The sequence below is a fragment of the Xyrauchen texanus genome, chromosome 1 (genome assembly GCF_025860055.1).
Source record: "Xyrauchen texanus isolate HMW12.3.18 chromosome 1, RBS_HiC_50CHRs, whole genome shotgun sequence".
NCBI lineage: Eukaryota > Metazoa > Chordata > Actinopteri > Cypriniformes > Catostomidae > Xyrauchen > Xyrauchen texanus.
The window spans coordinates 19,918,410-19,943,854 of record NC_068276.1 but is presented as its reverse complement, the minus strand read 5'-3'; the positions used below and the strand labels follow the sequence as shown (position 1 = coordinate 19,943,854).

Genomic DNA, 25,445 nt, shown 5'->3' with positions numbered 1-25,445 from the left:
CAAAACCAACCAAGCTACTGTAAAGCAATCCTCCTTCACTTGTAAACAGGGCTGCTCTTCCGGCTGTGACACATGTGCGTCACTTCAAATGCAAGTGCGAGTACGTCACACTCGCACAACGCTGCAAAATGGAAGCATGATTTAAAGTAAAAAAAAGGACTTAATTATTTTTTTATTTTCACACCAAATGCGATCGTATCACTTTAGAAGACATTAATTTAACCGCTGGAGTCGTATCAATGACGTTTGGAGCTTCATATGAGATATGAAATCTCCAGTCTATTTTTAGGACCTAATGAGCTGAGATATTTTTCTGTTTTTCTTCAAATGTGTTCTGGTGAAGAATGAAAATCATACACACCTGGGATATCATGAGGGTGAGTAAATAATGAGAGAATTTTCATTTTGGGGTGAACTATCCCTTTAAGTCTGTTTTTATCCACCTAGTACTGAGTCTGAGAACAAATGTTTAAAGAAATTATACATAAACACACACACACACACACACACACACACACACACACACACACACACACACACACACCACGCATACACTGCATATAGAAATGTTTAAAAAAATATTAACAACCAGGAGCACATATATGTTTATAATTATACACATAGCCAGACTTATATTTTGAAAATGACTTATGATAATAATGGCTGTCAGTTTGTGTGTTTTTGTTTTATCACAAATCTCTATAATCTGCCTGTATGATTAGATCTTTCATTCAACCCAACCTCTTGAACACACAAAAAACCCTGAAAACTACATTCCTGTAAACTGAATTAGTGTAATAGAAAAATAAAAAAATCACTAGTATGAACTTTGCCCGATCAAGAATGACAAAAGAACAATAGAGGAACAATTTGAAGATAGATTTTTGCTCAGAAAAATATTTATTTTGACAACAAAGAAGATAAAAACCTCTGGATTAGCATCTGGCTACTGGACCATCATTACATGAGCTATCTGCATTTTCCCTCCAAAACACTAAAGGACTCAATAAATTGACTACAGCTAAAAAAATCACCCTACAACAGTGAAAGACAATCCTGATGTTCTTTATGCTGACTTAATTCAACTAAATGGGAAAAGAATAAAATAAATAATTTTTACACTGCACTGATTACTGCATGGAAATCAGCCATCTGTGATCAATTTAAACGTGTTTTTAAAGAAGGAATTTGCAGAGGTGGGAGATTAACCATGTGTGAAGATGAAATGCTGGACACAGACAACCCTATTCTCATCATAACATACTACACTAAAGGCACCATCCTTCTGCAAGGCAATGAAGCAAGCCTGAACTCATTTGAGGAAATCTTTCCTATGCTGAAAGCCAGAGTAGATAACATCCACCCGTCACTGACACATATCTCTGTGCAATCTACAATCCTCCAGCGGAATCCCCTTACCATGATGAGGAATATCTTAACAACATCCACAGAGATTAGCCATTTCCAGGCCCAGGGAAACATGAAGCAAGAACTGGAACTGAACCTGACAATATTGACCCAAAGGGCAACAAACATGTATTTGGCCAGAACCCCCTGAGCCTCACAAAAAATTTCCCAGCACGGAACAATCTCGACCATATTGTAAATAAAAATTGTACAGAATTAGTGCACCTCTGCCTAGCCTCAGCCCTGTTCATACTTAATGGCAGTATCAGAGTGGACTCATTAAGGAGGTTCACGTGTTATTCGGGTCTTGGAGCTAGTGTAGTTGACTATGCCATCACTGACATGGACCCCTCCTCCTTCAGTGCATTCACTGTCAGACAGCAAACTCCACTCTCAGACCATAACCAAACTAACATATATTAAAAGACATCACACACCAAAACAAAGAAGAATGGTGAACAGTCAAATGCATCAAGTCCAGCAGAGATACAGATGGACTCCAGACAGCACAGACAAACTTATCCAGGCCCTCAATTCTGAAGAACTGAAAAACCTAATCACTACATTTATTCATAAAAATTGACTGCAAAACATTAAGAAAACAACTCAGAAAATTATCAAATCTGAAACATAACGAACCAAACAATACAGACATAAGAATTGACTACTGTTCCAAATTACAACAATACAAATAAACAATTCGAGGAAGAAAGCAACACCATCTCACCAAAAGCTTACATGAAATTGAACAATCAATGAATCAAAATAAATTCTGGGATTTGTTTAATAATTTGAGCACAACAAAACAACAAGGTTTACCGATCCAAAATGGAGAAATCTGGAAAAAACATTTTGAAAATGTATATAAAGTATTCCCTCCAAAACAACTAAATGAGAATTATAATCAGGTCAAACAACAACTACAAATACATGAAGACACAATAAAAAAAGAATCAAAATCAACTTGACTTTCCAATCACACATGACAAATTGGTTAAAAACTTAAAAGCCAAAAATGCTAAAAATCTTGTGGTGCTGACAACATCTTAGGTGAAATGCTGAAACACAGCACACCTGAGCTGCAGACGGCTGTGCTCAAATTATTCAACCTTGTACTTAGTTCAGGCTGTTTCCCTGACATCTGGAGCCAAGGACTTATTACCCCAATTCACAAGAGTGGAGACAAATTGGACCCAAATAATTTCAGAGGCATTTGTGTGAGCAGTAATCTGGGGAAGTTAATTAGTAGTATTTTAAATAACAAAATTGTAAACTTCTTTAATGAACACAATGTTCTGAGCAAGATTCAGATTGGATTCCAAATTATAGAACGACGGACCACATTTACACCCCACACACCCTAATCAATAAACACGTACACCAGACCAAACAAGGGAAAATATTTGCATGCTTTGTTGATTTCAAAAAATCTTTTAATTCTATTTGGCATGACGGACTATGTTACAAAGTGGTGTAGGGGTAACGTTTATGACATCACAAAATCAATGTATTTAGACAACAAATGTGCAATAAGAATTGGCAACAAACAAACAGAGTCCTTCACCCAGAAGAGAGGAGTGCGGCAGGGCTGTAGTCTGAGTCCAACACTCTTCAACATTTACATTAATGAATTAGCGGTGCAGTTGGAACAGTCTACAGCCCCTGGACTCACTTTGCATGACAAAGACATCAAGTTTTTGCTCTATGCAGATGACCTGGTGCTGCTGTCACCCACCCCACAGGGACTACAGCAACATCTGGACCTGCTGGAGAACTACTGCCAGAAATGGGCCCTGGCAGTAAACCTGAAGAAGACAAACATTATGGTCTTTCAGAAAAAGTCCAGATGTCAGGAACATAGACACCAGTTCTCTCTAAGCAGCACCTTCCTAGAGCACACTATGCAGTATACTACCCTTGGCTGATTATCACTACATCAGGGAGGCGGTGAATGCACTTAAAGAAAAAGCTTGAAGAGCTCTATATGCTATTAAGAACAAATTCTATAATATTGAATTACCAATTCCAATCTGGTGTAAAACCTTTGATAGTGTCGTACAGCCCATGGCGCTGTATGGAAGTGAGGTATGGGGTCTACTCAGTGATCAGAACTACACTAGATGGGACAAATATCCAACAGAAGCCCTACACAGAATTCTGCAAATTAATTTTGAAATTACAAAGGAAAACACACAATAATGCATGTAGGGCAGAATTAGGACGATTCCCATTGATTATTAACATACAAAAATATCTCAAAATGTTTTGATGAATCAAGTCCCACAGAATCGCTACATTTAAGGCATTTACAAACCCAAGAACTGACCCCTGAAGAAAGTCCCCTCAGACAGCTGGTACTTAGACTCACTAACCCAGTTAACACTACTAACATTAACCAGCCTCAGACCAGCACTGCTTTACAACCAAACATCAGAATAAATCAGATCATCAAACAATCTCAAATCACCGATCTGGAACATTGGGATCAAGAAACTAAAACACAAAGCAAATTACAATTCTTCTGGACTCTAAAATCAGAGTATGAATTGGAAGAGTCTCTCCTGACTGTCAGAGATACAAAGCAGAGACAGATCCTGAGCAAGTACAGGCTCAGTGAGCACAGTCTCGCCATCGAGAGAGGCAGACACAGAAAAACATGGTTACCCAGAGAAGAAAGGGTGTGTGCTCACTGTACGACAGGTGAGGTCGAGACAGAGGTGCACTTTCTCCATCACTGCTCAACATTTAAAGAAGCAAGGGACATTTATATAGACACATTTACAAAAAGCATGAACAACTTGACAACCACGACAGAACAAGAAAAAATCAAAACAATACTTGGAGAGGGACACCCAGCAGCACTGGCTGCAGTATATGTTTTAATGTGCCGCAGCCTGAGAGACAGTGGGTGAATATGTTTTACCCCATTGTGTCACCCCAATGTTCACTACAGTGACCCTCAATTTATGTGTGTATATTAATTTATTTGTGTAAGTATATTTCTATCAGGAAGACTCACAGAGATTTAAGATGATATTTATTTGATGAATATAAAACAGAATAGTAATGTCTCTCTTTGGCGTAGGCCCCGTCTGGCGGTCCGAAGAAGTTGTACTCGGAACCGTCATATCCTGCCGGAGATAGGAGGCAGTGGCAAGGATCCTTCCCCTGTTCAGGACGGGACCCAACTGGTGGTGGTGGGGTGGTGGAGGTTGCCAAGTTAGCACACTGACAGCAATGTGATAGATTGTGTGCAGACTTATAAAGCAACGTCTTACATGTGATTGGCTGGGAATTACCCAGCTAATAGTGTGATGATGTACAGCTGCTAGTCTTCCCGCTAGAACTACGCTGCACTTACATGTCAGCGGTCTTCAGTTATTTAAACACTGTGGTCTTCAGCGCTTTGATTATGTTTTGTTTTTTATTTTTATCTATTTTTTATATATGTTAAATTGTTCAACTACATTTAATTATAGATTAACTTGAAGTTCTGTTTTTACACAACCTCTGCTTTGGCAATATGTTATTGTTTACAGTCATGCCACTAAAGCTGCTTTGAACTGAACTGAGAGAGAGAGAGAGAGAGAGAGAGAGAGAGAGAGAGAGAGAGAGAGAGAGAGAGAGAGAGAGAGAAATATGCCAGGGTCACATTAACTTCCTGAAAGCTAATACTGTTTTGACATAGGCTATATCCTTTTTCATGAGAATGAATGAGCCATGTCTGAACTGTTGTTTTGGGCAGTATTGTGTAACACAACCTTTGAAATTATACTACTGTCAATCAGCTCCTTCTACTGATGTAATCAAATACTACTTATTTACCTGCAGGTGCTTTGACAAAGGATTTTTATGTCTTGAAAGGATAGTTTACCTAAAATGAAAATTCTGTAATAATTTGCTCACCCTTTGGTTGTTCTAAACTCATTTGACTTTCTTTCTTCCATGGAGAACAAAAACAAGATGTTAGGCAAAATGTTCACTTCATTGCATCTTTTTTCCATTCAATGAAAGGGAATGGTGACTGATGCTAACATTCTGCTAAACATTTCTTTTTGTGGAAAAGAGAAACAGTTTTGGAACAACATGAGGCTGAGTAAATGATGACAGAATTTTCATTTTAAGTAAACTAGCCCTTTAAAGTTCCTATAGATACTGTATGGAAAATGTCCTTGTCACACTTTCTCTTTGTCTTTCTTGTGCTGGAAAACTGTTTTCACGGTACTGAACATGACATTTTGGCATCACTATGGAATAAAATACAAATTAAACAGATTTGTAGTATACAGCATGCTGTCATTATTGCTTTTTGTACCAGCTGTACCTATTGTATACATGTACCTCTTTTCTAAACCTTTTCATTTATAGCACAAATAGAAAGAGACATTAGAGGGAATTGACTGTAGGAAGGTTATGGTAAGTGTTTTGCCACTGGACTTGATAGAAACTAATTTCTGTTTTTCTTGCCATAGCCCATTTAATCTCCTGACCTCATGAAAACAACATAGTGTCTTAACAGCAAATCCAATTTACATTAAAATATTGAATTGAATCAGTGACACATGACTCTCTGTTATGACCAAACTCATTCTTTCCACACCAGATTGATTTCACACTTTAACATTTTCTAGTGGACTCTGTAAGGTATGACATTCCAAAGTGTCCTGGTGCACTGGTTTGTGTTGTGGGTTGTTTGTTTTCTAAAGTTTATAGATTTACTTTCAGTTAGCGTGGTGCTGAGAAAAGATGCTATCAGAGGAAATTCAAATAGCCTTGAAAGAGGATCATATGGGTGGAATGTCAGTGTATGTGTGGGCACTTGTTTATGTGCGTGCATGGGTGTTTTCATGATTGAATAACTGTTGTGAGTCTTTAGTAAAATGATTAATATTGAAACAATGCTTAGATAACGGGGACTTTGAAAATGCCTGATAATAATGTATTAATGCTGTTATAGCTAATAATATGAATGCAACTAATTAAATGAATGAATCATTTGATGATTGTTGTTTTAATGGTCACAGTATTTAGAGATCCCTTACAAAAAAATCTAAACATGCTGTAAACTTGCCTCAAATTTGCAGCTCCTTATTTTCACATGCAAATTAGCTTTTGATTCTTCACAATGTGTTTCAACTCAATGCCGTAACGTTCTCTGACAGCTGCATGCACGGCCAGTGAAACTGGCGTACCACAGCCAGCACAGTCCAACAAAGGCAGACATGGGCATCCTCCTGCGGCCCAGTTTGTCTTAAAAACAAATAAAGGCAGGGACCAGAAGGCACCACAACCTGGAAACAAACACATACAGATGACTCATAACGCAAACTCAAACGAAGACAATGAACATTTTTAAAACACACATTTCAAAGTCCCAACTTTGCATCAGCTAATGTTTAAGCAATATTAAAGCAGTATCACACAAGCAACAGTGCTATATGGCCCTATATCAGCACGGTTGCGATTACCTGTGTCACTTGGCCTGTGGCCTAATCACAGCCATACTGCACGATTGCGACTATGATTCTGCTTTTATGCAGTACTTGTGCATGGAACTACTTAAGCCATGGATCAGGATCTGTTGTTGCTAGTTCAAAATATGTGCACCAGCATCCGTTACTAATTCGAAAATATACTTTTGGCTGTTCCTAACAAGTTATTGTAGAAACAACAAATACATGTGTGTGTGTGTGTGTGTGAGCATGTATTTATCACTTTGTGGGTACCAAATGTCCCCATAAGGATAGTAAAACCCGAAATTTTTGACCTTGTGGGGACATTTTGTCGGTCCCCATGAGGAAAACAGCTTATAAATCATACTAAATTATGTTTTTTGAAAATGTAAAAATGCAGAAATGTTTCTGTGAGGTTTAGGTTTAGGGGTAGGGTTAGGTTTAGGGGATAGAATATAAAGTTTGTACAGTATAAAAACCATTATGTCTATGGAAAGTCCCCATAATACATGGAAACACTACGTGTGTGTGTGTGTGTGTGTGTGTGTGTGTGTGTGTGTGTGTGTGTGTGTGTGTGTGTGTGTGTGTGTGTGTGTGTGTGTGTGTGTTTTAGAGAGAGGGCTATTGAATGTGTGTGATTGCCTGTGTCTGCCGCGACTCTCAAACAGAGATGAACATTAAAGCTATAGATGTTTAACTGTATTCCTCAGCTACAGTGTAGTATAAGTCAGGCTGCTAAAAATAATGGAATTTTGTTCAAACACTTCCTATTTTCTCTATGTCAAAAAAATCAGGGGGGCAGGAATTAGCAGGCCCTGCTGGTAGACACCCTCCAGCGCTTATGAGCATGTTTCCCCATTGACAGCCATTCATAAACAACCATGTATTCTGACAAAACTTTTTTTTTTTTTTTAATTTTACAAGAAAATATATTTTTTTTAGTGGGCTGCTAAAAGCATAAAATGTACAAGTTTTTCCCTATTTTGTACAGTTGATGACATAGCTTATGCATGAGCTATAAATACAATAAAATTAAATATTCTAAGTGTTTGCAGTAAATTATACCTGCTTCGAATGATCATCACTGTGGGTCAGAAATTAGGGAAAAAGTTTATTAATACTGTATAATGTGATTTATGTATTTGATTTTGCACTAAAAACCAACACGCCAACGTGTGCAGCTTTTAACAGTGAATTTCCACACTTCAGGGTCTGGTGTGAAATTCTATTGGTAAGATATTTAATTAGTTATTAAAGCACACACTTTGTGTTGTGAGGATATAATTTTTCTCTGGCTGCAGAGCACATTCCAAATATAAAAAATTCTGGTGCTAAGATGACACCTTCCGGGGTGCTCTCTCCAGGTAATTCTATCAAACAATCTATTGAGATGATTTATTTTTGCTCCACCACCTTGTGTCCGTGCAGGTAACTATACAGTATGGGAGAATCACCTGACTCTAAACAGTGTTGACTGTAAAAAGGCAACTCACTTACTGTGTGCTTGCAGTTCTTTGACTGTAATGAATTTGACTAAATGCTGATGACTAGAGAACAAAGTTGCACATTAATATAATTCATCAACTTGTTTTAATCACTCAAATACAAAAGTGCATATTGTGAGCATTGTAGCTTTTCACATGCACTTATAGTCATATTGAATGATTTTGTTCTAATCCAGCCGCAGGTACAAACAAAGATCAAGGCAATGTAAATGTAGGCTAATAATAAACAGTTAATGAACCAGTTCAGACTGGTGTTTCCTTGCAAATCCTATCTCTCACTAACAGTGAAGGCTGCAATAGGACATTTCAGACCCCAACCTTGCTCCAAGTCAGGTACGTTTCTTCATATTTCCCAACCTAGTGCAGCTGTTACAGTATAATGAGACTGTCTCTGTTTTACAGAAGTAGGAAATGAGCACAAATAAAACTGATATTGTGTTATCAGATACAGTTTCAGCCATTAACATGCTGATCACCAAACTTGAACCTCACATGGAGAGATCCTGAATCTTGAAGATTGGCTTTGCAGATACTGTTATCAGGATATGCGGTAAATGCAAAGAATTTACTCTTGGATCCAAAAAATAAATTATAATTGAACCTGAATGTGTCAAGTGACTTGTTGGAACATGCGTAATTCTTCAAAAATGGTCTAAATCTGGCCAGAGAAAAGGCTAACAGTATAATGGCTGCAGTTAACCAGGACAACCTTCGACGACACAGGACATGATGTCTCTCTCTGTTAAAATGAACAAACACATAGTCAACAACAAAACAGGTTTAAAAGTTTCTGTTTTTACATACTTTATTGTGTCCATATAAAATGCAATCAAAACAATCTTGTCTGAAAAGTCACACCGATGACAATGTTGAAATCACAGCTAAACATCTAACAAGTATTTTCTTAATAGAGTTTCAAAAATGAATGTGGGGTGTATATGTGTAAATTACAGGAGATATAAAATGGCAAGATTCCATCAGATCACAAAGGATTAGAAAAGTTTGGGTCACACATCTTCTGAAATTGTCTCTTGATGCCATCATTCAAGTCTGTGTAAAAAAGTAAAACACAGTATATTATTTATTATATTCCAACTAAAAATATTTAAGATTTCCACATAAAAATATGTCATAAAATTGGAATTAAATTAATAAAATTCAAAATATTATTTTATTTATATTTATTTTGTTAAAGATTACCCAATTCAATTTTATGGATTTTTTGTTATGAAATTGAAAAGCTTAAATCTAAAAATGATTGTGGAGTATACATAATGCCAAAACTTACAAATTTGAGGGTTCATGCAAATGCACCGCACAATTTCCTTGTAATCATCAATGTTTTTGGGATAATGTCCTCTAATACACTGTAGATGTTTATACGGATGGACTAGAAAGAGAGACAGATTTAACGTTTAGGAAGCTTGGGCAGTATGTAATTAGCAAAGCTTTGAATATTGCTGATTCAATAAAGGAAATGATTTTGTGGAGCACTGTTTTACTTGTAGAACGCATCTGAAAATCGAATAATTTCTTACTTCTGCAGCCACAAAGAGCGGATTGTCTGGATCCTCTTTGTGTACACACTGCATGGAAATAAGAGGTGACATTATACTCACATGTACACACTGATGGAATAACACATCAAAAACCTCAAGATAACCCCATCGTCTGTTTTACCATTCATTTTGTAGCATCAGAGATAACGTTAAAAATGTTCCCCTTCAGATTAATAATACAATGAAAACTTCAGAGTTTTCAATGGAGTAAGTGATGTACTAGTAAACTGTTGTAAAAATTACCTGGGTTGTTGCAAAAAATTGTGGTTAGTATCACCAGGGGTAAAAGCAGAAAGATTGTTTTCGACATCCTCAAACTAGCGCTGCTCCGGCTTATTGAAGGGGTGGGATTTCTGGCCTTCCTTTTCTATGCACCCCCTTCCCACTGTACCCCTTTTATACTGTGAACTATTCGTGAGGGGTGGAAATAGGGTTTCAAGTTTAACAGTAGAAATACGTTCCAACATGTTCCTGTGCATACCTTGAATCTGAAATGAGAGATTAGATATTGCTTGTTTACATGTATTCAAACAACACTCAAGATAAAACTTGTTAAATCTGATAAAGCTGATCCTGTGGGCCAGGTCACAATCTGTTGGGTTGAATAACTAGAGGAGAAGATTTTGAGTGAATAATTACTTAAAAAAGTTAACAATTGACATCATTACTCTCCCAAACAGCAACAAATTAAAACAAATCTACAAATATATTTGTACGAGGGGGGGTTGTAAGTGTAAACTATAAGTGTTTATCTTGCCTTCCTTAAGAATAGATTGTACTTGTGTTGTGGTTTTACAAATATATTTGAAAAGGAAATGTTTCGCTTCAGGTTTATATATTATATAATATTAAACTATAGTAAAATATATGCTGTCAACTTAACACAGAGTAAATATATTCTAGATAATATTTAATAATTTATTTTGTCTTTAGTGCAATTACAATATAAAAGCCAATTAATAAATTTTGCATACAACATGTTGTCTTTATAAAATCACTCTTACTATTTTTCACAGTATATAAATGTGACTTTTTGCATTAAAATGAATAGCTAGCGTTCTTGCAAGAGGAACATCATATGTGGGGGTCCTTGGCATCCAAATATTTAAAAAGCCCTGGTACAGACCACTTCTTTTTATGGTCTTTGCATCCTTTTTAAAGCTTGAAAGCTCTAGTCCCCATTTATTGTATTGCATGGAAAAGAGCGACCAGTATATTATTCCAATGTTTCACTTTTATGTTCCATTGAACAAGTGTTCGGTTCTCACGTATGTAGGCTACAGTTGGGTGGGTGAATCGTCAGTAACAAATAAATGAATAACTGTACCTGCCAGGATCTCACGACATGAGCGTTGCGGTGAACGGGCCCTCCCTCGCTGTGACGCATACAGAAACGATCAAGGAAATCCCCAAGTGAGAGTTACGACAGACTCGGCTCATAGTAGGCAACTTCCGACTCGCGAGGAGCGCAACCCAACGCGCTAAACGCCTCGTATCGATCGAAATATTAACCAAGTAAGGGAACGCTGTGTCCACTCTTTTGATCAATAGCAAGGTAGGTTCGTCTCGTTGTTTTATGGATGTAACAGAGGTGGTTATGATAGGTTCGGGCAACAACATAAATATTGGGGTAAAGCGAAAGCTGTGTTGTTGACAGGCACACGAGCCCATCCGGTGCGCGTGATGAATTTGCTCGTCACTTCTGTTGCGCATGCAAGTATCCAGCACATGAAGTATCCGGATACAATGTCAGCTGTTGTCTTTTAATGATAACAATTATAACTAAGGTTTATTATTTCAGGTATAGTAGGTTTGTCTATTCACACTGCGGTATTTTGCTTTCCCCAGGTGTTGCAAGCACTCATCTTTGTCAATTCGGGGGTCGATTATCAAAGATTTGACACCGTCGCTGAAGTGCACAACCTACGACTTGTGGTCAGTTTGTTTTTTATGAATACATCTGCCGAAGTACAGCAGGAGGACATGTACGGAATGGCTGAAATGCCCGATCTCATACCGCCGTCAGGTGCACTACAGCCCAGTCCCGTTATCCCGTACGATCACGGGCGAACACAGACAAACAGATCCGCCCCGCGGGGAATGCTGCGAGCCCCCAAACTTGGACAGATCGGGCGGTCTAAGAGAGGTGGGTGTTCAGCCGGCTATAAGTTTATTTATTTATATGTTAAAATAAATGATACGTTATTTTAAAATATATACGATTTTTTTATAGAATTTGGGAGGAAGTTGCTTTTATCACTATTTTGTGGTTTATTTATATTATTAAATAAATGATTATTTAAAATATATATGATTTTTTTCAAGTATCATTTGACAGGAAGGTGCTTTTTATCACTCTTTTTTGATTATTTATGATTATCAATTTATTTTGATTAAATATATTATTAATTACTTTACAATAAATGTGTGTGTATATATATATATATATATATATATATATATATATATATATATATATATATATATATATTTTGTGTTTTTTTATATAATAAAATATATTATTTTTTAAATATCATTTGGTAGGAAGGTGTTTTGTATCACTGTTTCTTCATTTTTTTTCTTTTATTTTACAGTGGTTATTGATGATGAGGACTTAGACGATATCATAAACAATAACAGAAGCTTCCCGGTATCTCAGAGAGTATCACCTGTTGCCTGATGCATGGCTGACTCTGCCTAAGCTGTTAAGAGGCCAAAACAACAGACCTACAGGCCTACAGAATTTAAATGGACTATTCTCTCCCACTCTCTCATGTTCTCCCTTGCCTTCACTTTACAGCCTTCAAAGCTTTCACTGCTTCAGGTCATACAAAAGTACTGGTGACTTTGCTTCATGTCCTCTTTACGCTTGCCCATCACTTGGCTGATGTCGTGCTTCTGTGGCACTGAATGCACCCGTCCTGGTTACCTCCCGCTCAGACATTTCTTTCTACAATGTGAAGATCTTGATGGTCTCTGATGCGACAGGGCTATATCATTAAACTTGCACTTTACTGCAGATAAAGAAAAATGAATCTAACCAAAGCCAAGGTTGGATTATTCATCTCCTAAAGAGGACTTTTTCCTGTGAAACTCTGTTAATGTGTAATGCCATTTAGTAAGACCTGTGGTTACCTTGGTAACTGGGGTCTGCTCGAAATCGTCTCAGAAACACTGCGAATGATATCAGTTAATTGGTGATAGTAAGGTGATGTTCTTAATCAGTCTGTTTGTATGAGCCTTTTACCTTCGGTTTCAAATGAAATGAGTACAGTCATAAAAATGCATACTGACTGAGGTGAACAATCAAAACAACTAAATTGATCTGTGATGCTGGTCATATTGTGCATGGCTCTAAAAATAGTTTTTGACTTTTAGATGTTTGCATGGAAATGTATGGATTTTTGTAGACTGGATTTTTTGTTTTTGGGGAATTGCAGTGGGGGGGTGAAATAAAATATGCATGAGCAACTTTACATTCAATTCCTAGTGTTAACATTTGAGGCACTAGGATGAGTTTTTTTAAGGAATAATCATTAAGGAATAATAACCAGTCTATTTTGACGAAAGCAAACTTTATTGAAAATAAGAAAGTAAAATAAATGCATAAACAGTATTTAACAAACACTTTGATTATAAGGTGTAACAAACCTTATATTTATGATATTTTTTATTTTAGAAAATTTTCAGGGGGGCTCAGGGATGATAACAGCATGAACAGGATGTGAAAAATAAGTGATGTATTAATGCTGAAACGTGTTAAACTAATGCAAATATGGGTTTTACTCATAATAACAGGATATTCCTCATCCTCAGCAACCTGTTAAACACTACAATTACATTGCATTAACCATATAAGAGTGACTCGAATGTGTATCATCATATATGCATTATTAATAGTGTTAGCTGTTACCATTCGATTGAAAAAACAAATCATCAACAAAAGCTCCCTCCATTTTGGAGTGTTGCTTATGGTGTTCACTATTGGGCATCTTGGAAACATCAGCATATCTGACTCTGTCCAAGTTTCTCCTCTTTGCGAAGACAAATCAACCTAGTTGCTTTCTTTAGTGAAACAATGAAGGCTGAAGCATGCTGTGAACATTTATACTGACGTTATATTCTTAGAATTCAAAAGTTCCCAGAAGGCTTTGTAAATATATTTATTAAAAACAGTTTTTGGGAAACTGATTTGCCCATTTTATGAAGGGGTTTAAGGCAGTTTGATCTGTTTTCCACCTCAGTGACAGCTGTGTAAGCTCATATCCCGTATACCCAATTTAAAACCACACAACGTGCCCAGTCCATTATTCTGTTGAAGTGATTCATCACCTTTTGAAGTTTCAGTCTCTGTCCAGTAAGAGGCAGTCTTGATCAGACATATTCTTTGTTGCTGTTGGCAGACTGAGGTGGGATACTTTTAGGATACTTTGACACTTGTTTACTTCGAGGGCACGAGGCCGCCAACATGGCTCCTCCGAGAACATCAAGAAATGAACCACCCCATGCAATGAAAATGGCTGCTCCAAATTCAAACCTAACAGAAAAGAAAATTAAATGTGCAAAAACGTTATGAAAAAGCTAACTTATTTGAAATTGGCTATAGTTGTAGGACAGTGTTTCCTAACGCGGTTCCTGGATGCCCCCCAACACTGCACGTTTTTTAACGCCTCCCTCATGTACCACACCAATTTCAACTCATCAGCACACTACTAGAGTGCTCCAAGAACTGAAATTGGTGTGTCAGATGTAAGGCGTGGGGACACATCCAAAATGTGTTGAGTTGGGGTGCATCCAAGAACATGCTTTGGAAACAGTATTCCAGAAGTTGTGCAAATTATGTGCAGGTGTGGCGCTCACTTGGTGTTCACTGGGGTGAAGGGGTTGTAGAAGGCTCGGATCACATTGTGGGCAAACCATGAGCAGGCAACAATTGCGCAGAGGGCTGCGTGAACAAAACAAAGAGATTATTTCAAAGAAAAGAGGACAGAGGACCTTCTTTGCCAGTGGTTCAAAGTATTCATCAACGCATGTAATAGCCTAATAATTATTTTGGACACAACTTTAACTCTCAGGGACTCTTGTGAACTACTCATGTGATAGGATGTTCTTTGGCATGCATGATCACAACTCTGCCTACACATTACATTTTTTATTTTTTTTTTGGCAGTTGAATACACATAATCTTGTGTTTTCACAACCCTGTTTGCTTTGATGTTCATTGACCCCGAGACTGAGCAGAGAAGCTTGATAAAAGCACTGATGTTCTTTAAGTTGTATAAGGGAAGTTCAAATATGTTCACATTGTTAATCTGCTTAAGCTGGCGTGAAGTCTCCAGACAAACACAGTCTGTCTCTGTATTTTTCTCTCTCTGTTTTGCACTCATACACTCACCTCCCACTAGCAGTATGACGCCTCCTGTTATGGCTGTGCGAGACTTGCGAACTTTGTCATCGGCTCCGCAAGTTGTGCACTTCATCCCCATGCAGGCCACACCCAGACCAGCAATGGACACAATGATACCCACAATCATCAATGCACGAGTCGCCTGAAGATCACCTGCAAGAGAAAGATAGAGACGTACAGAGGATAGTCTTCTTGTTTACTCATGATACCCCTATCATGCTCCTTTTTTAATTTTTTCAGTATAAAACTGGATGGTGAGCTCTTTACGAATCTCGAAATTGCGGAATGCAAATGGACAATAGCTCAGCTGTTTTGCTATTATTTGTTAATCTGAAAAGCAATTACAAGATTGTTACATTTTTCAGAAAAAAAAGTGCTTGAATGTGCAAAAGTCACTGCCAGGGTAATTGCTATTTGGTTGCTAAAGTGTTCTTAATGTTTTTAGCTGTTTTTTTTATAGAATAGATTGCAACAGTCTGGTTCTGGAAATAAAAATCCAGTAAAATCTTTCCATAGGGTAATTACCGAAAATGTATAAACCTTTACAGACAGATTTAAAGGGATAGTTCACCCAAAAATTGAAATGCTCTCATCATTTACTCACCTTCTTGACATCCCAGATGTGTATGACTTTCTTTCTTCAGCAGAACACAAACAAAGATTTTTTGAAAAATATCTCAGCTCTGTAGTTCGATACAATTCAAGCGAATGGTGATTAGACTTTTGTACCTCCAAAAGTGACATAAAGGAAAGTAATCCATAAGACTCCAGTGGTTTAATCCATATCTTCAGAAGCAATATAATAGTGGAAGAGTTATTTCAACTTCATTTAAAAAGAAATGTGTTTTATTTTTGAATTTCTGTTGAAGAACTACTGTACAATTGATCCTTAAGGAAAATGCTCAAATCAGAGAATTGTGGCAAAGAAACTGAGGCAAAAGCAGCAACCACTCATTTCTATGACGCACTGCGATCGAATCTTAATCATGTCTTAATATACTATCAAACTACTCATATATTCATATTTTAATTAAATTACATATACATTAAATATAATGATTCTGTACTTGCAATCAACAATTTTAAATCAATAGTTTTATTATGGTCCATCATTTTTATTTTGATTACATCATTCGCAATGCTTTATGTGATTGTGGTTAATTCCCTCATTAAAGACGATATGCACACATTATTGCAACATTTTGTTTCAAATTTTGCAATGTTGTAACTCACTTTATTCACTTTAGAGGTGGTTGTTCCTCTTCTGTCACTCATTCGACATTGTGTCGGTGAAGTGACACTAGGGGTCTCTCTTGAGACCCTCAGTTTCCTCTGAACTTTGAGAAAAGGCCAATGAGAATTGGCGAACAGAATTTGCATGTCCCTCCCTATAAAAGGAGGGAATCGTGCATCTGTATAGACAGATTTTTTTCTTTTGAGCCGAATGGTTGTGTGTCCAGTGAGCTGGTGTTCACGACTGTTCCATTCACCTCTACAGAGCTTTTGCTGTTGGACCTTACAGCGCGTTATCAGCGGCTTTCTCTTCTCTGAACGGCCATGCAGTCTACATCCCTGGGTGCTTTGACAGCACTTCTAAAAGAGCATAAATCCTTTAAAAAGAGTAGAATTTTCTCATAAAGAGTAACACACATTTTGGCGTTGAACTTCATTTTAAAGACGCGTCTTTTTGAAGATGCCTTTCCGCCTGTGTGTATTTCCTGGATGCGGCAGATATCTCTCCACCTCTAGTGGTCATAGGCACTGCCTCGTGTGTCTGGGTCATGAATACACCGAGGCAGTGTTTGTGGATGGTTCTTGTTCTCACTGCGAGAACTTGACCATGGCAACATTGCAGTTGCGGCTTTCCTTTCTGAAAGGAAATGCCACTCCAGCCGCCCCCTGCATCGAGACTTCCTACCACGAGATGGAGGTCGACCCGGCTGGCAATGGAGCCGATTTGGGGAATTCAGAGTGCATGGCTTTGCCGGGTAAAACCCCACGAACCACCCGCCCCTCCAAGGCCTGCAGAACGACATCGTCCCTGATGGCGAAAGCCTACGGCACTATTGGACAGGCCACCTCCACCCTGCATGTCATGGCCCTCCTGCAAGTTCACCAGGCCAAGGCACTAAAAGATCTGCAATTGGGAAGTCCTGTTCCCGACGTGCTGCAGGAGCTGCACTAAGCAACTGACCTCGCCCTCCGAGCCACGAAGGTCAAAGTGTGGGCACTCGGACAGGCGATGGCCACTCTCTTGGTCCAGGAATGACATCTGTGGCTGAACATGGTTGAGATGCACGACACCGACAAAGCACGCTTTCTCAATGCGCCCATCTCCCAGCTCAGCCTAATCGGTGACACCGTCGAGGACTTCGCCCAGCAGTTCTCGGCGGTAAAGAAGCAGACGGAGGCAATCCAGCATATCATGCCTCGGCGCCATTTGCTTGCTGAGGGCATCACCCTAAGGCTGCAAGTCAATAGGCAGCACCGCCGCAACCAGGGCCGGGTGGAGAATCCTTGGTTTCCTTCTTTTTCCGACATTTTCAATAAAAGAGCAATTTCCTCATTGGTTGGGTCACCTAGCCGGTGCACACACACACACCGTTCTCAAGGTGGCCGGCACCAAACAGATACAGTCAAAGAATAAGCAGCATCTTGGATCTCTAACCTCCACACCAGTAAGTGTATCATGTGCAGACCCCTGGCCGGCCGGTCTGACGAGTCCAGACGACATCTCCACAGGACCTCCTCCTCCGTCACCAACCCGCCTCCTGCTGGGTATGCGGAACAAGGTAAGAGCTTTGAGTCTTTTCTCAGCACAGGTGCCCCGGGACACGACTCTGCCTCCCGATGCAACACTACCTGCTCCCCACCACTGCGAAGCCCCACCAGGTATATCAAACATGATCATCCCCTTAGTGCCCCTCGCACTGTACATGGACACATGGCTTTCGCTTTCCAACCCATCACGCTGGCCAGGACCGTCCGGCTACGCGATTCAGTTCGCCAGTAGCAACAATGGCATTCTCGTAGGCACTGGCCACCGGTGCCTCTCTAGCAGACATGGGTAGAGCAGCGGGCTGGGCAACACCCAATACCTTTGTGAGATCAATAACCTCCGACGGTTGAGTCGGCCCTGGCCCGTGTTTGGGACAGCTGACCGGGTGTATTGCTTGCGCATAGCGCCTTTTCTCCTCTTCTGAGGCGAACCCATGTGCTTTTACCCCCAGGTGAGTCCACAAAAGCTCACGCTCCCTGGATGTTTTTCCTCAAAAGCACTCTGGCTCGAGGAATTCCCAACCAGACCCACTTCGGGTACTAATTACTCTGTACTGGAATAGGTGCTCCACAGGTATTGGTCATCACGATTACCCCATGTGTTGTATTTTCCGTGGTAATATTTTCTCTCTGCCCCTGGTCACTGTGTTTGTAGAGCTCCTCCCTCACCAGTTAGGACCTTCCACCACGCCACTTCCATGTGTGGCGCATTAGCCCATGTGACGTATTTGCCACATTTGACCTCCCCAGTCTGGGCAGGATGTTATCCCTGTGATGTCTTTTCCCCCTGAAAGAAAAAACACCTTCCCCGATGCGTGTTATAGATTTAGATGGCCCCAGCTGCTTCTAACAGCCCTATGGTGAACATAGGAAAAAGCAGCGGATGGCGTTGCCTGCTCCCATGCTTGGCACGTCGCTTTGTTCCACCCTCAAGAGAAGAGGGAGGCTGGAAACCTAAAAAGTGAATGACTTTATTATGGGTGTTGGGGAAGGTTACTTGCAGCCTAGTGGGGCTGCTCCTTTGGCACGCAACAGCTTGCTTGCACCCGCATCAACTGTTCACGTAACACGGTTCAGTGTCCTGGTGTTATTGGATAGGGACCACTAGTTTCACTTCATCGACACAACATCGAGTGAGTAACAGAAGGGGAACATCTAGGTTACTGTCGTAACCCCCATTCCCTGATGGAGGGAACTAGACCCTGTTGTCACAACACCGTACCAACCACTGTAAAGGCGGAACCTTATTCTCGGCTCCTCAGTGCAAAACCTGACTAAACAGATGCACGATTCCCTCCTATTATACATGTATGTCTGGGGGAGGGACATGCTAATTCTGTTCGCCAATTCTCATTGGCCTTTTCTCAAAGCTCAGAGGCAACTGAGGCTCTCAAGAGAGACCCCTAGTGTCACTTCACTGACACAACGTCTCGTTCCCTCCATCAGGGAACAGGGGTTATGACAGTAACCTAGATGGTTTAATTCATGGCTTAGAACTCTTTTATGAAGGATTTTATGAAATCCTGAAAGTGGGCCTGAAAAAGTGGACAGGCACTGTTGATCTCAATTCCAATTTGGATTCTACAGTATTCTGTTGCTAGGTGCTTGCTGGGGTGTTGTATTTAGCGGTTGCTTACAAGTCAAAAGAACCCACTGCCAATTTTTTGTATTCCAAGTTTAATAGTAAGGTTAAAGGGTTCCTTCAAATCCCTCACTCTAAGTATGAGCAACACCTACTAGCCTGAGTAGCCTTAGCAAGCACCACTTACTAATAACCCACATACAGTGAGAAAATGAGAGCAATGAAAAATGTCCAGTTCGAAATAAAATCTATCACTTCTGCAATACAGCTGAGGAAGAGAGAGTAAGAGGCCATTCCAACAAGAACCAGTCTGTGTCAGTACAATCTTATATGCATGCCCACAAACCAACACGAGAGGGAAAGTAAGAAAAAAAAGTGTGAGGAGTGGGTTGTAGTAAAGTGGAAGAATTATTCAATAAAACACAATAAGCCATCTCTTGCCAGGTGAGGAAAACAGTCAGATGTGGAATTTAGAGGGACACCCTTCATCCCCATTTTTTCTTTCTTGTTTTACTCCCCCTTCCATCCTAATTCAACCTGCCGTCAGGTGCAGTTCCAGCTAAACTAGAAGTTTCCCAGTTTTCTCAGAAATTACCACTGCTGTTCTGCACAGAGCCTCTCAGTAAATACACCAATTCAAGAGGGAGTGAACTGTCACAATTTATTATCTCTACACTGTAGAGAGTATAGTGTTCCTGCTAACTAAGGAGGGATGTGTGGAGTTGTGGTTTCCTAGTCCTTGGGGAAATGTGGATGGAATGTTTCTGTGACAACCATAAACTGAAACACTTAATTCAATTAATCACCTCCTGATTTATTACTGTGGTGGTTGGGTGTGTTAACAAAAATATTCTGACAGGTACCTGGGAACAAAAGGTTACATTCTTCCCATAGAAAAACAGGCTGCTGTCACTATAACGTCCTGCCTCATTATATTACAGGCATACAATAGATTGAAACATGCATTGGTGAGGCCAACATCCATTAATCAAGCAGTGGCTGGGATTGGCTCCAGTGTTTATTTGAGTGTGTGTGTGAAGAGGAGAGAGTGGGAAAATTAAGACTCAGGTGCCAGGGAATTCTTAACCAATAAACACCTACAGATTTACAGTAGTGTACACTGGACAAGCCCTTATCTATTGGGATATCATACAGGGGGTTTTAAAGTTTGAATCCACATTAGAAATATGAGATTCAAATTTAAACCTGGAAATATACAGAAAATATAAGGATTTGAATAAATAAATAAATACAAATAATACCTATAATTATAAATAAAGAAGCGCTATAATATGAATGCAAAAATGTTTACATTCTGCATTCTTTTTTAAGTTACTGATCAAATGACTGTTATCTTTTGTACAAAAAGTCAGATTACCTAGCATCCATTAAAGCACACAAGATGCTTAAAGTAATGTTTTCAAATCATGCAGGGTTAACACAGATCATCAGGTTTTTCACAAACTTGAAACCATGCAAACTCAAGTGAATGCTAACATTAAAGGGGGGCACATCAAATATTATGAAATGCTAAAACATTCATGTTTCAATTCAACTATCCACTCAAATTTTTATGCTGATAATTTTGTCTGTAATTAAAAAAAATGCATTAAAAATTAGAAAAAAGAAAAAGGAAAAAAGAAGCTAATTACAAGCATTCTGCTGTGAATGTCACCACAACACTTAAGACCATCAAATTAGACCTCAGTCACACCTGAATGATAAATGTTGATAAAGATTTGCCTGTGATGGAGCAAGATATAAACTCATCAGATCTTATGTGTTTCGATTTACCTAATGTTCCACATTATTGTAATAGACAGATGGATGGATGGATGGATGGATGGATGGATGATCGGTCGATAGATAGATAGATAGATAGATAGATAGATAGATAGATAGATAGATAGATAGATAGATAGATAGATAGATAGATAGATAGATAGATAGATAGATCGATCGATCGATAGACAGATAGATACTCACTGTCTAATTGCAGAATGGAGTCGTAGATTTTGCACTGAAGCTGCCCTGTGCTCTGAAACGCGCAGGACATCCACAGTCCCTGGTAAGTAGCGACAGCGGTGATAATGCTGTCCCCCACGTACGCGGACATCTTCCACTGCGGGAGGACGGTGCCCACGATGAGTCCAATGATGCCAATAAGTGAGAGACCAAATCCAAGCAACTGAACGCATGAGTTTGCCATTTCTGAGACTTATTGCAAGCTGAGCTATATTTGAGTGTAATCTGCTTCTAGTTGTTGAGCAACAGACACGATGAATCTTGGTGACAGTCTCGCGCTCCTATTCCCGACTCCAATCCCCGCACTTGTTACTTTCTGTGAATCGGCTCTTAAAAACTCTGCGAGGGAGTTGAGGAAATATTCTACTCTAAGAGAGATATCAGTGAGCTAGCGGTATTTCTATCTCGGCACAGACACCATACCAGTAAAAGTGTTGTGTAAAACTCAGATGCTGATGTGTAGTCTCGAGGGGGAAGCAGGCATCATGCGCATGATGCTCGTTGTGCCATCGGCTGTGGGATCGTGACGTCATACCTAATAGAATCAATCGCATCATCTGGACTTAAGGTAACACACTAGCTTGAAGTTTATATTTGCTATGAGATAAAAAATGCTTCTTTAGAAGTGTCTTAAATTGGGAAACATGACTGCTACATAGTTTGAACTATTATGCTATCTCTTGAAACCCTTTGTTACTGTCCTTGAATAAATCAGAGCATGCATCCATATCACAGGCATTTCCCAATTAATGTATTCATTAAAATCAAAACGTTCTAAATTACAATGGGAAAATTATGAGTTTCAGCATAAATTTAGATCATATCCCAATGACAAAATTGTGCATTGTATGCTTAGTTGTCTTGTACAATTTGAATAATGACAGAAGGCAATGATGTATACAACACATTATAAACACTTCAACTCACTGATCAAAACCAGTACAACCAAATTGTGTGAATGATAATAATAATACATTTTAGTTTGATTTAAATTACATTTACTATCAATTCCAGAATACCTATTTATTTATTTAAACACTGACATACTGTACAACACTCTCTGCAATTTAAATCCACAGGAGCTTTATTTATTTATGCCAAGAGAAAAAGTTTCACAACAATATTTATTGTAGCCTTTACAGTGCAGGACAGTGTGATAAAGAGGGGCACATACATCACTGCATGCTCTTCATCACTCTCTGCAAGTTAACCAACTCCACATGAGCTTTGGTTGTTTTTGTAGCTCCTTAGTTCTTTTCTTATGACACTTCTTGACACATGATGGGAGACTATGTCTGTGACTTTTGTCATTAGCAGTCATTCACTTTCCTTGAAAGCATTGCTTGTTTGTGTGTGCATTGAATAACTACAACAGCAATTACTTTTTCTATGTGTTGTGGTACATGTACAAACTAACACTATTAAGAAGGTGACTATGCATAGATCATTTAGTGTCAAAGGGATAAGGAAATAATTTACCCTCATGCCATCCCAGATCCAGATTTTTTAGAAGAAAATTTCTGCTCTGTAGGTCCATACAATGCAAGTGAATGGGTGCCAAAATGTTGATGCTCCAAAAGCATATAAAGGCAGCATAAAAGTAATCCAAACAACTCCAGTGGTTAAATCAGTGTCTTCAGAAGTGATCTGATAATTGTAGGTTGAGAAATGGATCATTATTTATGTCATTTTCCCTGTGAATGTGAATCACCAAAAACATAAGAAGAAGAATGTTAAAGTGAACTGTTTCTCACACACACCTATCATATCGCGTCTGAATACACTGATTTAACTGCTGGAGACTTATGGATTACTTTTATGCTGACTTATGTGATTTTTGGAGCTTCAACATTTTGGCCACCATTCACCTACATTGTGAGGACCTACAGAGCTGAGATATTCCTATAAAAATCTTTCTTTGTATTTTGCTGAAGAAAGAAATTCATACACATCTGGGAAGGCATGGGTGAGTAAATGATGAGAGAAGTTTACATTTTTGGGTGAACTATCCCTTTAAAATGACCATTGGTATTACCCATTCAGTCTGGGAACCCCAGCAATTACATCTATACCGTTGTACTGTTACAACACGTGTGTCACGTCTAACCATTCCATCAGTTGACCTCTGCACTTACATGTTCCAGTAAGAAGGGAAAAATCCCTGGAACACTGTCAAGTATTGTCTGCAGTGCAGAATTGGCTTGAATGTTACAATGATCTCTCTTGGGAAGGAGAAAATATCCATAACCTGAATGAAGCAATACAATGATTTCCACTCCAGAAAATATTTATATTTTACACCCTGATGAAGATATAGAGTTTTGAAGTTGGTCAAGATTATAATTTCAGATGTTATTTATCCCAATTGTCTCTGTCTTTTCTTTTTCACTGTAGAATTAAAGTCACTGACTTTGCTTGAATGTTAAGACTAACAAGCAGTGTTACTGAGCAGTTTCACTGAGCAGAGCATTCCTCGTAAGAGCTATATTTTCTATATTATGGTAGAGGTGAAGAGAAGATGTGTAGATTAGGAGAAGTGGAGGCTCGTCTTTGCATCAGGAACATCTTGAAATTAGCACACACTGCCCTGATCACCCCTGGTAACGTGATTTATCTGTCACCTTATTGGCCAGTTCCTGAGCACTGGGCCAAATAGCCTTGACCAAAATAGCCAAATAGACACAAAAGAAAGCTTCTGAAAGTTTTTTTGAAGCTTCTGTCCCCACCTAGTTCCAGTAAACAGACAACACTCAGTAGAGGGGGACAGACAATGCTAAATCATCCCAAAGAGTAACAGAAACCCCCTTCGTTTCTTTTCTTCTAGCTGGCTCCAGGGCTTTTTGAAGTTTACAGAAAGAGTGGAAAAACAGTGATAAAACTGGTGTAAGCCTCTTTAGAAGCCCACTGAACCGTTAGCAATAAAACACACAGGCCTCTGGTTTCCCCTTAAAAGCGTTGACTCGGCTAATGAGGTTTTCTCATTTCATTATTTCTTCCCTCTTTCTTTTAGTTTTGTTATGCAACTAGGTGCCTTCACAGAAAGGTAGGTATACAGTCAGGCCAAACTATAGGTAATTGCTGAACTGAAAAGAACAACTAAAATAATTTAGCATAAGAAAGCCAAACAAACAATTTATGATATCAGATTGAGTCAGCAGATTAATGCGTTTAAATACAACTGTTGAAAGTGACTGTGTTCATGGGAAAATGCTAGTATGAAACATTATAGCATTGTGCAGTGGTGCAGGGCAGTTTGGTAACAACAAAAGGGATAAGAAAAGAATGAAGCTTAATTTGAGAAAACTGTCCTTGAGATCAATGTTTACTTCATTGGGTAGCCAAGCACTCAAAACAATTCAAAATTTCAATAATAGTACCCACAGAATACAACAGAACTGGATACAAAATTAGCTAAGTACAGTGCAACATAATGGAAGTGCAAAGTAGTTGTCTAGGCTGAGATTATAACATTAACTTTATCAATTTTACATGATTTAATTTTCTATAAAGGTTTCTATTAATTTTATAAAAATGATTTGTTTTCTTTCTTCTTCAAAATGTAATCGTAAAGTCATTCATTTGCTTGTCTTGATTAGAGCAGTGATCTAGCTCCAGACACATGTTCAAATTGTTTCTTATGCAGCTCTCAGAATACACCTAAATAGGCAGGCTGTTGTTTTTTAACATAATATTAGTTAATATTTGTAATATAAATATATTTTGTCTTTA

General features: G+C 38.8%; 2 protein-coding genes and 1 long non-coding RNA gene across 3 annotated transcripts in view; 2 read left to right on the top strand and 1 right to left on the bottom strand.

Annotated features, from left to right (window-relative positions):
- The first annotated feature begins 11,332 nt into the window (after window positions 1-11,332).
- Window positions 11,333-13,396, top strand: si:dkey-112a7.4 (uncharacterized). The gene is made up of 4 exons (XM_052100577.1): window positions 11,333-11,479; window positions 11,582-11,637; window positions 11,773-12,070; window positions 12,519-13,396. Exons 2-4 carry the CDS (start codon window positions 11,608-11,610, stop codon window positions 12,602-12,604), a joined length of 414 nt encoding a protein of 137 aa, XP_051956537.1. The 5' UTR covers window positions 11,333-11,479; window positions 11,582-11,607; the 3' UTR covers window positions 12,605-13,396.
- Window positions 13,397-13,488: 92 nt separating this feature from the next.
- Window positions 13,489-22,148, bottom strand: LOC127624783 (claudin-7-A-like). Its single transcript, XM_052099706.1, has 4 exons — window positions 21,678-22,148; window positions 15,320-15,484; window positions 14,785-14,869; window positions 13,489-14,461 (listed from the first exon to the last, which is right to left on the bottom strand). Exons 1-4 carry the CDS (start codon window positions 21,898-21,900, stop codon window positions 14,299-14,301), a joined length of 636 nt encoding a protein of 211 aa, XP_051955666.1. The 5' UTR covers window positions 21,901-22,148; the 3' UTR covers window positions 13,489-14,298.
- A 34-nt stretch (window positions 22,149-22,182) lies between these two features.
- Window positions 22,183-25,445, top strand: part of LOC127625779 (uncharacterized) — an 89,499-nt gene continuing 86,236 nt past the window's right edge. Inside the window, exon 1 of the long non-coding RNA XR_007968364.1 lies at window positions 22,183-22,284. This is a non-coding gene — a long non-coding RNA (uncharacterized LOC127625779). The remainder of the gene's footprint in view (window positions 22,285-25,445) is intronic.